Genomic DNA, 13,073 nt, shown 5'->3' with positions numbered 1-13,073 from the left:
GTGCAAAGAAAAGGAATTTAAATATACAGCAGGGCTCCCTGGTCACAATGCTGGTTGCACTGCAGCAACAGGCCAGATCAAAGTTAATTTGACTTTTTAATAATTTAAAAAGCGTCAGCAAAATGCTATAAAGTATCACAAGAAGAACTTATGGAGTTATTACTGAACAAGATTATTTAATTATTAACAGCATTATCAAGTGGGCTACGTAATTTATCGTAAAGGTTGCACATAAAGGGAACTGAAATTGCTCATAATGTATTAAAAAAATCTGCTGTCACTGTATAAGTGTCCATTTGAATTGCAACAAACAAGTCATGAAACAAATGTTCCAGTATGAAAATTATCTCTAGGCTGAAAATCTATTCAGCCTTTTTGAAAAGTTGGGACATTATGGTTGAATGAATTCACAAATAATGTGTTATGATTTGCAAATACATTGCAACCTTAAGTAAAATGCTTAGGTAAAAACCATACATTACCTTTTGAAAACAAGAATTTCCTTCTATGCTTCAAAGAAAAAAAAAAACATTTACAACATCAGCCATTTACTGGATATTTTCTATACATCTCTTTTACTTATTAGACAACCTTTCCTGTTTTTCAGCCCTCTTCATTTTAAATGCATTTCAGGCATCAAATTGCTTTTCAAAAAACAAATTTCAACACCTGTCTAAGTTTTTTTAATTAAAAACAGGGCTTAAAAAGTGCTAAAATCATGAATGATGAATACAGAAATATTTGAACTTAGGAGCACAATACTTGCACCATGCTCAAGACAAAAGAGAAATATTTATTTGGGTTCATGAATTCAAAATTAAGGTTTATCTTGCTTAACAGCATATTCATCAACTCAGCACTCATGACATAAAGAAAATTTTAATCAGACCTTTAACAAATTAAACATCAGTGGAAAATGACAACAAAGCACATTAAAAGCTTTATGCAACCACAAAAACACACTGACAAGAAAACAGGTAACATCACTGTGTGATACTTTGGAGTGCTCTTACATTGTGAGTTATGTCTTTATTTACTTCCCAACCCACCAATGTGCACTCCCCCGCCGCCCCTTCTTACAGCAGATACATGTCACCACTAATGGACATCAAGTGCTTCCTTTTTGGAGCTCTCTTCTGGACATACATTAGAGACAGAAAATCCATTTCTCTACCCATAAATAGAGTACATACAGGCAAAAATGTGCACGCACACACACACACACACTGCATTCAAACCACTCACTTTGTCCAGTGACAGCAGGATGCTGAACAACCTGAAGCCTCTTAACCAGTTAAAAAGAAAGGAAAAGCCAGGAGAGGATTTAGAGGATACTGTGCAGAAACATTAACAACCATCTGATTAGAAGTTTCTAAAGTTCCTGCAAATCTAGCATTATAGAGATTTATGAAGCATAAACTTTGTTACATTTTCCTAAAACCTAAAGAAAAACCTATTTTTGCATAATTTTTTTATGTGTCCCAAAAACAGATTAGCAAGCTCATATTCGAACCAACAGTTGAAGGACGTGAAAGCAAATATTTAGTTTGACTAACGGTTGTTACAGCGCATTATAAATTATATATTTTGCCATCAGTTGAAAATATTTTGATCGTTGTAGCCCTCTGAATACTGGTTTGTAAAAAAAGAAAGAAAAAAAATCAGGGCAGGCTGCTGTCGAGTCCTCTACATTCATGGATGTCAGTGAAACCTCAGGAACAAGACGGCAAACTTGCTCTGTTCCTCATTTCTGTGATCTTTGTCCTCTTCAGCTCTGTTTGTCTTGAATGTTCATCAGAGTGGCGTATGACTTCGCTCGCTTGGCTGTAAATAGAGAACACTTGAATTACTATACAAAAAGGAGCAGAAGTAAAAAGTGAGAAGATAATTGACTTTCATGACAACTTGATTTTATTGTAGTACCTCGAGTCCAAGATGCTTGTTAAATTGGTTAGCTCATTAAAAGCCAGAGCACTGAAGGCATCATTTTATATTCATTTTACATTACATACAGCTTGTTCATTTTAACTTATTTTAATTTTTTTGTTGTCATATGTCTAAATTAAGGTGAATAATTCAGATTGTGTTCTCATAATCTTAAAGATAAACAGGTTTTGTCTCCTTGTAGAGCATCAAATTGTCTGAATCTGACTGGAACAACTACTATGTCATATGGCAGGGGTGTCCAGCTGTGTCCTCGATGGCCACAATCCTGCTGTCATGTGTGTTGGAGCAGGAAAACATTGAAAACCTGCAGAACTGCGGCCCTCAAAGACTGACTTCGGACACCCTTGTCATAGAGGAAACTCAATTTGATGATCTTTTAGCTAGCATTGTTTGCTAGTCATTACCAAAACCTTATTCATACATGAGAACAAATGTGATTACATGAGGGTGTTTTGTAAACATCACATTAAGGAAACTGTAAATCAGGCTTTTATCACTTAAAGAACATATGGAGAACTAAAGGACTGATGGTCAGCAGGTTTTAGAAAAACTTGTCCATGCATTTATCTTTAGTAGACTAAACTACTGTAATGTTGTCCTCACAGGTTTCCCTAAAAAGTTCATCATACAGCTGCAGTTGTTCCAGAACGCTGCTGCCCGAGTCCTCATTAAATTCAAGAAAGTAGATCATATAACTCCAGTCCTTAGATCTTTACAATGGCTTCCTGTCTGTCAAAGAATTGACTTTAAAACCCTGCTGTTAGTTTACAAAGCACTGAATGGTTTAGGACCAAAATACAATCAGATCTTCTGGTTCATTATGAACCAACCAGATCCCTCAGGTCATCAGGGTCAAATCTACTTTCTGTTCCCAGAGTCAGAACTAAACATACAGAGGCAGCGTTCAGCGTTTATGCTCCTCACATGAGGAACAAACTCCCAGAAAACTGCAGGTCTGCTGAAACTCTCAGCAGTTTTAAATTTATCTTCCAGCCTTCCAACTTAAAAACTTTATTTTTATCCAAACAACTTTTAATTTCTCACACTGTAACTTTTATTTCTTGCATTTTATCTATTTTAATTAAGCTTTTTGTTTTTATTTAATTTCTTTTATTTCTTTTTAAAGTTTGTTTTTATTGTACTTTGTAATGCTTCCTCTGCACCCTGCTATAATAATTAAATTTTTTTTTATTTAAGCACTTTTAATTGTCTTCTACATGAAATGTGACCATATAAAAGTAAACTTGCCTTGCCTTACAGCACAGGCTGCAACAAGTTTGTTTAGCTTTAGTTCCTTCAGAATTTTGAAAAACACTCAAACTCTTCAAGGCTACCACCATCCACACCACACACAATCACACAGAAAAATAAATGCTTAAACCCTGTCTGATCCAGAGCCAAACCCCAGTAACACAGTCAGTCCCCCTTCCGCCACAAAGACCCCAAACCCCTCAAAACCCTGTCAAAAAATCTCTGTGTGTGACAATGGGCGAATTAAGCTGGTTACTCACGGTGTATGAGCTTGCGTTTCTTTTGTTCAGAGTGAAGGAAGCTGCTCAAGTAGAAGATGATGGGCAGAAAAAGCATGAAGCTGGACACAGCGATGACAGGAACCGTCTCCTCACGAGCCAAGGAACAATTGAAGGTCCTACTCCAGAGACTGCGGGTCAGATTCATCTGGAGACAGGCAGTAGGAAACTCAACATAAACCTCAGCAGAAAACAATGACATAGCACCAAAACTTTGACACATTCTCAACAAACAGTCTGTCCTCAATTTTAAGAAGTCATTTCGCTGAAGTGTTTGTTGTGGATTCTTGCATTTGAAATTCATAATATCACTTAAAAACTTGCTAAACAAATTAAAACAGAACATTACAATGCCAACTCTAAGAGGGAAAAAACGCATTTATATAGCTGGTGCTATATAAACTGTGTCTTTGGACCAAAGTGTTCAGATATCTGCTAATCATCACACTGGTTGCACCATCTACACTTTAATCAGCCAGCACAATGTCAGAGAGAGAGAGAGAGAGAGAGAGCAAGAGAGGACAGGTTGAGATGTGCAAACCAGGACACACTAATGCAACAATACACTGACACAAGGGTAACTTTCTTTTAAAAAGATCTTGCCAAGATTTTTTGCCAAATTATTCAAAATATTAAACTGATTTCCCTTAAATTTCCGTCCAACTCTAAGTCAATATTATTATAATTCAAAGTTTTTCATTTTAAGTCACATGGATACATGAATATCTTGTATACATGCTTTTGATATTTCTCCCACTTCAGTACCATGTTGCCTGCTTGTTAATATTAACTAATATGGATTGAAAGAAAGAGCTGCATGTAAAAATGAAACATTGCAGCTTTCAGATGAGAACAGGTCTGTTTCTGAGCAGCACAATAGAGAGCTGAAGGCTGACCTCTTTAAGTAAACAAGAAGATTGAACTCAGACAGAAGAAAATCAGTTCCCTCCAACACCAACTAGTTGGGCCAAAGGGAGCAGAACCAAAGACTGAAACGCTGAATACTACTGCTGACCAGCCAAGGAGCTTTGAGAAGACATGGCAGGAGAAGGCCACTCAGCTGGAAACGCTCCTCCATGACGAAGATCAGCAAATCAGAAGGGTCACAGCAAAAAGGCATAAACACACTGGCTGAGATAGAGAAGAGATTAAAGAAAGAGCTCCAAAACATAGGAGACCATCCAGAGGGAGCTCTCTGTTGAGGTCTGTTATGTCAGAAATAAGCTGGAAGAAGGCAGCTCAACAAGTTAAAAAAAAGAAAGAGAAACTGAGGAGATGCTTCTTGTTAAAGGAAAGTTTTGTTTCCACCAATAAGCAGAGAGGATCCAGTACCTCATGATGCAAAATCTCCAACTTCAGGTACACTGCCTTGGCTTTTTCTAAGTCAACAAATTTCAGCTGACTTTAGATCTCTGGATCTTAAATAAAAACATGAAATCTTTCTCATTTCTGAAGTTACAAGTGGAGAAGAAGCAGGAGACAAGCTTTTGGAAGTGGAGTTTACGGCTCTAAGGAACAGCTCTAGCTCTTTACCTTCTCTTTCTCCAGCTCACAATGGACAAGCAGAACCAATCTCAACCCACTCCTTACTCCTCCTAACTCTTTATTTCCTATCCTATCCCCACTTTGCCTTATGTCTATCCCATTTACCCCTGTATTTACCCCCACCATTTCAACACAGCCCTCTGTAAAGGACTTTACAAATTTAGTTCTTTCTCTCTTCCAGAGATCCAGGCTCTTTCAGCACATTCACCTTTGGTTTACATGTTTTTAGGGTTCTTGTTGGGTCTGATGTCGTACCCCGCCAGAGAGGTGACATTTTACATCCCTTGAGCTAGCTTCTGCAGCCGAGGATCAGACCGCCAGGGTCCCCGCCTCCGGCAGCCGCCCAGCTCACACTTCACCCGACCCTTATGGCCCCTCCTGCAGGTGGTGAGCCCATGGGAGGGGAGGGGGGGGGGGCATGTCATCCTTTCAGGCTGAGCCCGATGAAGCCCCATGGGCAAAAGCCTGGCCACCAAGCGCTCGCCTCCATGCCTTACCTCCAGGACTGGCTCCAGAGGGGTGCCCCGGCGACCCACGTCCAGGCAAGGGAAACCTGGGTCCAGGATTTGTCGTCATCATAGGGGTGCTTTTGAATCGCGCTTTGTCTGGTCCCTCTCCTAGACACCTGTTTGCCATGGGTGACCCTACCAGGGGCATAAAGCCCCCGACAACATAGCCACTAGGATGATCAGGACACGCAAACTCCTCCACCACAGTAAGGTGGCAGCTCAGGGAGGATTATTTAGTCAATTTAATTAATTTATTTTTATTTAATTTATTTTTACTTATTATGGGAATGTGGATCTCAAAGGTTAGTTTGTTGAAGGTTGATGTTTTTTTTTTAAGTAAAGTCATGTAACTTTCCAAACCTAAAACTGACTCCTTTGATGGCACAAGTGACATTTATTAAGCACAATTCTGAAGCCGTTGTTGTCCAGGGCTGAGAAACCGCACTTCACAACTTTTGCTTTCGTGATGCCGTATGAATTTGCTACTGAGTTTTCTTTACACACCACATCACACGCTAGCAAACATATCAACACACAGGCTGTTTTGAACCCATAGAGTAGATGATTCAGCGATAACGAAAGAGGACCGGAAAAGAAAGCAAGAAGGAGATAGAGCAAGACAAAACTAGAGTCAACACAGAACTGACTTTTACTGTCAGGAGAGAGCTCACAGTATAGGTATGATGCAAGATAGAAGCCGAATTACATCATCGTTAGGGTGGCGTGTCACTGAGAAGTTCTGTAGCACCTCTTCAAGTCCAGCATGTAACTAATCCAGTCTGTTCTCCACCTCTTTAAGTCTTGTCCTTGTCTCAGTGTGGAGGCCCTCTGGTCTTGGTCTTAACACGTACTTCATAACTGCTGCAAAACTGAGTTGAAAGTTTTTGTATTTGGTAATCTTTACAGGTGCTCCAGATAGCATAAATTTGGTCATAAGATGATGTTCCTACCGTACCCATGCAGGTATGATTCATAGTATGCATGTGTGGAAGACTTTACATGCCAAAATCTATATAATGAATGAGAGCCTCCATCTACGGGCATGAAGTTTATTTCTTCCCAAATAAAAGGAATCTCTCCTCCTTGTATACTTACTGAATCTTCTAAGTCAATACAAAGAATGTTATCCTTCTCCATTTGGCTGTACAGATCATTCAGGCCCCGATATGTGCTCTTGCAGTTTTTGCACAGCTCTGTATGGTTTCCCTACATGAAATGAAAAACAGTGATCAAAGTTAATTAATGTAAATAAACTCATCGTAGTCAAACAAATGTTATCAGCCAGATCAGGCATACCTGTTTATACTTCTCAAAGCAAGAGAGAGTTTGATTGAGAATGGCCAGAAAGTGCAGCGTCCCATTGGTCAAGCTCTGGTACTCATTAGTTACACAGTCTGCTCAAAAAAAACAAAAAACAAACAAACAAACGTCAGAAAGACATTTGTACTATAATTTATACAAATAATCTTCACTTGTTTTCCCAAAAGATTTTAACCAAATTAGAGATGATTTAACAATACAAATAATAACAAATAAATAAGCAGAAACAACTGATTAATAACTTTTAGTACAAAAAAAAAACTCAAATCCCCTGGTTATTGCATCCATCTTCATTTTTATGATTTTCTGATCTCTTTATTTTGTGTGTAATAGTTGAATTTATTCCTCCTATTTGTTTATGGATTACTGTTCAGAAGCCTTTAGTTTATTATTTGACATTCACAGAAAAGGCAGAAAAATAGACAGAGTCAAAAAAGACTTCTTATTTAAAGAACTTTAAACAGAAAGAAATGAAATAATTTAATAATACTAAAGATAAGAGTTATATGACACATCTCCCACTCTGCACTAACTGCCCGGCTAACCAATGCAAGCTCTTTTGTTAGACATTGTGTTGATTGCTTTTCAAAATCAGCAATCCATACAATGACTGAGGCTTTGAATCTGTAGAGCACAACCCTCAGCCTCAAAAGCGAGGTCGGACACCCCGTGCACTTTACATAGACATTTTGGAGGAACCAGCACCAAGAAATAAAGTCTACTTTAGCTCTAGCTAGTTATGGGGGAAGCTAGCACAAGCTAGGTGGAGAAGCTAGATTGATTAGCTGGCAGATGTAACATTTTCTGTTTATGACTGTAACAACATGAAACCATTTTCTGTAAGTTTTACAATGTTTTACCCTTGAGATTAAACTATGACAGATGTGAAATCAGTTCTTTTTTGAGACATTTTGTTCCATCAAAAAACCAAAGAGGAAACAGATCTGCTGTTATTTTTCAGAGAGCCTCGTAAAAATTTGTGAAATTGGGACACTGCCCCAAATATTTATCTTTCACATAACGAGTAATGTCCGAGAAGTCCATTTCTTTTCATGTTTCTCACCAGACGACAGTAGCAGAACTCTGCTTCAGAGGGTGGTGTGACTTTAAGATATTTGGGATTTACTGTCTATCTTGATTATTTATCAATATTTATTAAGAAGTGTTTGTATTTATAGTCCCTTGTGGCCATTTCGTGAGAATGGTCTCTGAATCATCTGTCTTCCCTCTTCTGCTCTGTCACATACATAGAGCCACAATGCTGAGCTAAAGGGTCTGAAATAGCCGCAAAGTACAGTAGGGTTGCATAAATATTAATGTACATAAATTAAATTAAAAAAATAAACTAGAAGCACTCATAGAGTGCAGACCTTCATCAAGCCATAGGGTCACTCACCTGAGAGAAACCCCAAAAGCCCCAACAGTCCACCCAGTTACCAACCCCATGTCAACACTTGTATATTTTTTAAACTAATATCACTATCTATTTCTATCATCAGGATAGATGCCACATCTTATTTAGAATCTTTGACCCTGGTAACATACCCTTAGACACCAAGGTGAAGTAAACTTTGCATTTTCTCTAATGGCAGCACTCTGGGTTAGCTGCTAGTGTATTTACCATGATGTTATCTTGTAATCCTGTAAGGATTCTGGGAATTATCTTCTGAGTTAGAACCTTTAATGACAAAATAATCTCCCAATGGTAAAGAATCATTTAAAAAATTTCTGTATCCAGACATGGATTCAAATCCCCCCCAAAATCTAATCACTTGTTCCTTATTCTATTTCTGTTATTTTTTCTATTATTATATTTTCTGAGTTATGTTGCTAACAAACAGACAAACTTGATAGAAAATACAGCTGGTGTTTACCCTTTTGACCCATAAACAGGTTTCCTTTGTAAATGAGACTACCTGTATAAATAAAAGTTAAATAAAAATAAAATAAAATAAAGCTGTGTGTTTTAAATTTAAAAAATGTTTTTACATTTTAGTAAGACCATGCAGACCAAGCATATATCTATGACTAACTTACGGTCACAGTCTGATTTTAACCAGATATTTTCCAGGTTGCTGTACAGCAGGTAAACCAGCATCAGCCGATCACTGTGCAGAAGGCTGTAGCTGCAGCTCACATTGCCAGGACCCATCTGAAATACACACATGCACAGCATCATGTACTCAATTACTTTATGGCCAAACACTTATACGTCTATTCAGTTCCGATAAAACAGATCAGCTAAAGCGAATCACTCAGCTTGCCTCTAATTTCATTCAGAGAAAAATCCGTGTTTCCTCAAATTTCTCAGTCACATCACAAGACTCGTGACTGACTATCTGACTATGACTGAGCATAAGCACGGCCTTTACTCTTTGAGCAAGCTGTATATACACACTCCTGACTGCAAATTTGAATACAGTTTGAGTTTATCGTGTACCTGGTCGGATGAGATGTTCTTGTATATGTCAACGAGGCTGCCATAACTCGAATGGCAATTCTGACACACTTTGACAGGGCGGGCAGCAGGTACCAGACAGTTCACATAAGTAACATATCGCCGACTAAATACGTGGAGAAGCTCGCTGCAGTACTCGTTTATCTCAAGGTCCTCTGGAAAGGAAGACAGAAGATTTAAGGGTAATAAAGATTCCGCAACAGGCTTGAATACAGGAGAGTTGACCCCATCAGCAACCGGACTCAAAAACGGGACTGGCTTCTGTTTCTCCGCGGAATCTGAAGAGGTGGGATTTTCCACGACGCTACCCACGAATGCGAAAACATTTATCACCGAAAGCAAATAAAACAAACTGTATTTATTTGGCGACATGACTGAAAACGAAGAGAAAGAAAACTCTGCCTTTGGCTGTCAACCCAAACAACCCATGACTTCCTCATTTCCGAACGACGTGACCATGTGACTCTGTTGGTAATCTCGCGAGACTACCCAACTTGATTCATTTAAAACTTTTTTATGACATCTGAGGTTGTGTTAGTATAGATATTTTACCACAACCTCAAATTAAGCCTACAGTTTTATTAAGTCAGCCATTTTCTTTTAAAAGGACACACGTCATTCCTTTTTCTGACTCGTGATCTTGCTCTCTCACTGTTTACATTTGTTTTGGTTAAACCTACTTTTACATCATATCGTGTTACAGTTCAATAGGCCGACTGTAGGCTTTAAAAATTCTGTCATCAGAATTCTTTTAAAGAAAAATACATATTACCATCGATGGCAAACATCACTGACCATGTATGAATAAATTAAATTCTGAAAACACTTAAAAATATTTAATTATTTAGGCTACGATTTGTTATTCTAACACCACCTTATTTCAAAACCCAGTCATTTAGATTTATATGGCCTAAACATATTTTTGGTTTTAATAAATGAAATTTACCCTGTTAATTTTTTTAAGGCTAGTTATAAGCTGAAAAGGAACATTTAGCCTAGCCTATGTGATCAATCGATTTCAATCTTTATATCATAGGCTATGAGTCAGTTTCAGTGAGGTTTTAAGTGTGCGTGTCTGACAAAGAAATGGCACTTTCTCCTGCTCTCCTCATTATTTGCGGGTTCTTGACACCATACAATTTTGCAATGTGCACTCGGCACGGAGCAAATAATCACAGAGTCAAGGTAAACGATTTGGGCTCCTATCCTGATTGTGATAATTGTCAAAAACCCCCTCAAATCAAGCCACCGCAGTCAATGGTCGTTAATGTGAAATTAGTGGCTCTTGATAACTTGCGGGCCGCATCAATTCCGCAGTCATCAGAGCCTAATGAAAATAAGCAGGGAGAGAATGCGCACGGCATTAGCGGTCTATTCTAAAGCTGCGCTCAACTCCCCTGATAATTCTGGCCTCTGATGCTCCTCTCACAGCACATGGCACCGGCAGCTCATTAACTCTTCTTCTCCTGACCAGAGTTCACCTAATTGTTCAGATGTTCCCCATCCCTTCATTATTTTCCAGAAAGATGTGATAATAGCATAAACTCTTAACGATCTTGCTGAGTAGTGTACACCTCAGTCTTCAGTCATGCCATTTTTTTTATTAAAAAAAAAACCCTGCCCATTTTTCCAAGTCTCTCTTTCTTCTGTATTAGGATTAGTAGCCATGATTTTAGTCGTTTAATTGATCACATTATGAATTAAGTTTTGCATGTCCTCCAATCAGAAGATTACCACATAAGTTCAAATCGGCATATCATCACTATCTGAGATAACCAGATAATGCATTTATTAGCATATAGAAAAACCAAGAGGACAAAAATCACTAATTAGGCCCAGAAATTAAAGGATGTGATGATAAGAGCCCTTCAGGAGCCCCGCCTTAGAGGCTCCTCATGATTTAGAGCACTAAATACAGATGAAACTGAGTAGAAGATATGTGGGCTATTGATTAATTTGGGGAAAGGACAGATTGAAGCTGTACAGACCATAATAAGTATCCAGTTTCCAGTGTTCGGTGTAGATTTGAATAAGCAGATCTGATCTTTTACTACAACGGAGCCCAACAATAATACAAAACACACCCGAAGGTAAATTTAGCAACATTCCCATAAAAATACATAAGTATTATCAACAGATTTTCACAAGATAAAATTCTTTGTGGATAAAATGACTCGTGGAAAGTAATAGTAATGTTTTATTATTAATGCATATGGATGTAGCATTTTCTGGATGAAACAAGTTGGCTTTGTACTCCTCTGCAAAGTGGCTTTATAACAATCATTAGCCTACTATGAGTCTTTAGTCATGGCAAAAAAAAAATAAACCAGCTCAAGAAAAAAAGCTAAGTATTAGCATTAAAATGTTTCAGAGTACTGACTTAGTGCCTCTTATTTAACAGTTTTAATGAAGCATTAACATCATGTTGTTCTTATAGCTGATGCAGGTGGAGCTAGTTTCAAGTATGCACAGTTTTATATATGGGGAAAACATATAAATCTGAGAGGTCAAGGGATAATTAATAAGAGAAGAAAGAAGATGAAAAGAAAATTTTGATACACAGTACTGTTATTCCTGACTCTTGGTTAAATATTAAATGATTTGAACACCTATGACATTAGATCAAGATTGGGTGAATAGTTGAGAACTATTTTGTGTATGAAATGTGACCCTACACAAAGATTTTCTCTAAAAAATTGAAAGTCAGTTAACACTGTTCTATATAAGTTCAACATGTAAAACCTTCACCCAGGTATCTTTGAATTAAAGTTCTCAAATTAAGAAGAAGTATAAATAAAAGCAAGTAATGTAAAAATGACTTAAATCTACTTTTTTCCACATCAAGTAAATCTGCTTCTAACTTTTAAATAGTGAGATAGTGAATCTAACTTTTGAAAGTTTTCATAAGCTTGTATTCCATATAAAGCTAACATGTGTTTCCTATTGTAAAACTATTTATTAAGTTCATAAAGTGTATAATAATGCTGATGCTGTTCTTTGAAATGATCAATTCTCATTTTGAATACTTTTTGATTTATACCATTAAGGCACATATTTATCAAATCCCAACACTATGAGATTAGCAGATTATGGTTTATTGCATGTTGACCAAGTTTGTAGTTTCTGGATAAGTGGCCTCCTGATATGACCCAGGTGAAGCTGGACAATCACAAAGGGGTTAACTCAAACTAGTTCAACCTTAAACTTGGCTCTTGGCGTGGGGAGAGAAAATAGTTGTAAAGTTTTGCAGAAGTTATTCTTCATCCTTTGGGCCGTCCCTAATCCGCCAAAACCCTCATTCTTTCATTGGAGAACTGTGCCTCCTTTCTTGTCCCCCCCTCTCTATACAACATAAAGTCAGACTGCATTTAATGGTTATGTCGGGATGGGAGAGGGGCTTTCTTCTTCCCCTTTTCTCCAGAATATTGCCCTTTTCGTCGTGTGAGTCTCCCAACCCACAGGGACCCCCATATTCTTCCCACCGCGTCTGACTCGCATCACAAACTAACCCCAATTTTCAGCACTTTGCTGGGAATTGCGAGGAGTGATAATAGAGATTTCGCTTTCATTTTATACGCATGACTTGGTTATTGTTGCTTTTCTCTTCTCCCGTGATTCCCTCCTTTTCCAGGGATTAGCCCTGACTTTGCCCGCCACACTGGCCGCCGAAGTGCCCCTGAGCCCCAGGATGACAATTGATACAGATCAAGGCAGGCCTATTCTGTGCCATTTGAAAGGGGCTGAGCTGAGGCGTTTTCAAATGGA

General features: G+C 38.1%; 1 protein-coding gene across 1 annotated transcript; it reads right to left on the bottom strand.

The window, feature by feature from the left end:
- Positions 1–773: 773 nt before the first annotated feature.
- On the bottom strand, positions 774–9,759 carry ostm1 (osteoclastogenesis associated transmembrane protein 1). Its single transcript, XM_041976429.1, has 6 exons — positions 9,291–9,759; positions 8,888–9,002; positions 6,827–6,924; positions 6,626–6,736; positions 3,459–3,624; positions 774–1,824 (listed from the first exon to the last, which is right to left on the bottom strand). The coding sequence occupies exons 1-6, from the start codon at positions 9,678–9,680 to the stop codon at positions 1,769–1,771; spliced, it is 936 nt and encodes a 311-aa protein (XP_041832363.1). The 5' UTR covers positions 9,681–9,759; the 3' UTR covers positions 774–1,768.
- Between the last annotated feature and the right edge of the window lie 3,314 nt (positions 9,760–13,073).

This window comes from Melanotaenia boesemani, chromosome 22 (genome assembly GCF_017639745.1).
Source record: "Melanotaenia boesemani isolate fMelBoe1 chromosome 22, fMelBoe1.pri, whole genome shotgun sequence".
NCBI classification, from domain to species: Eukaryota; Metazoa; Chordata; class Actinopteri; order Atheriniformes; family Melanotaeniidae; genus Melanotaenia; species Melanotaenia boesemani.
The sequence above is the reverse complement of the archived record's forward strand: the minus strand, read 5'-3'. Positions and strand labels throughout refer to the sequence as shown.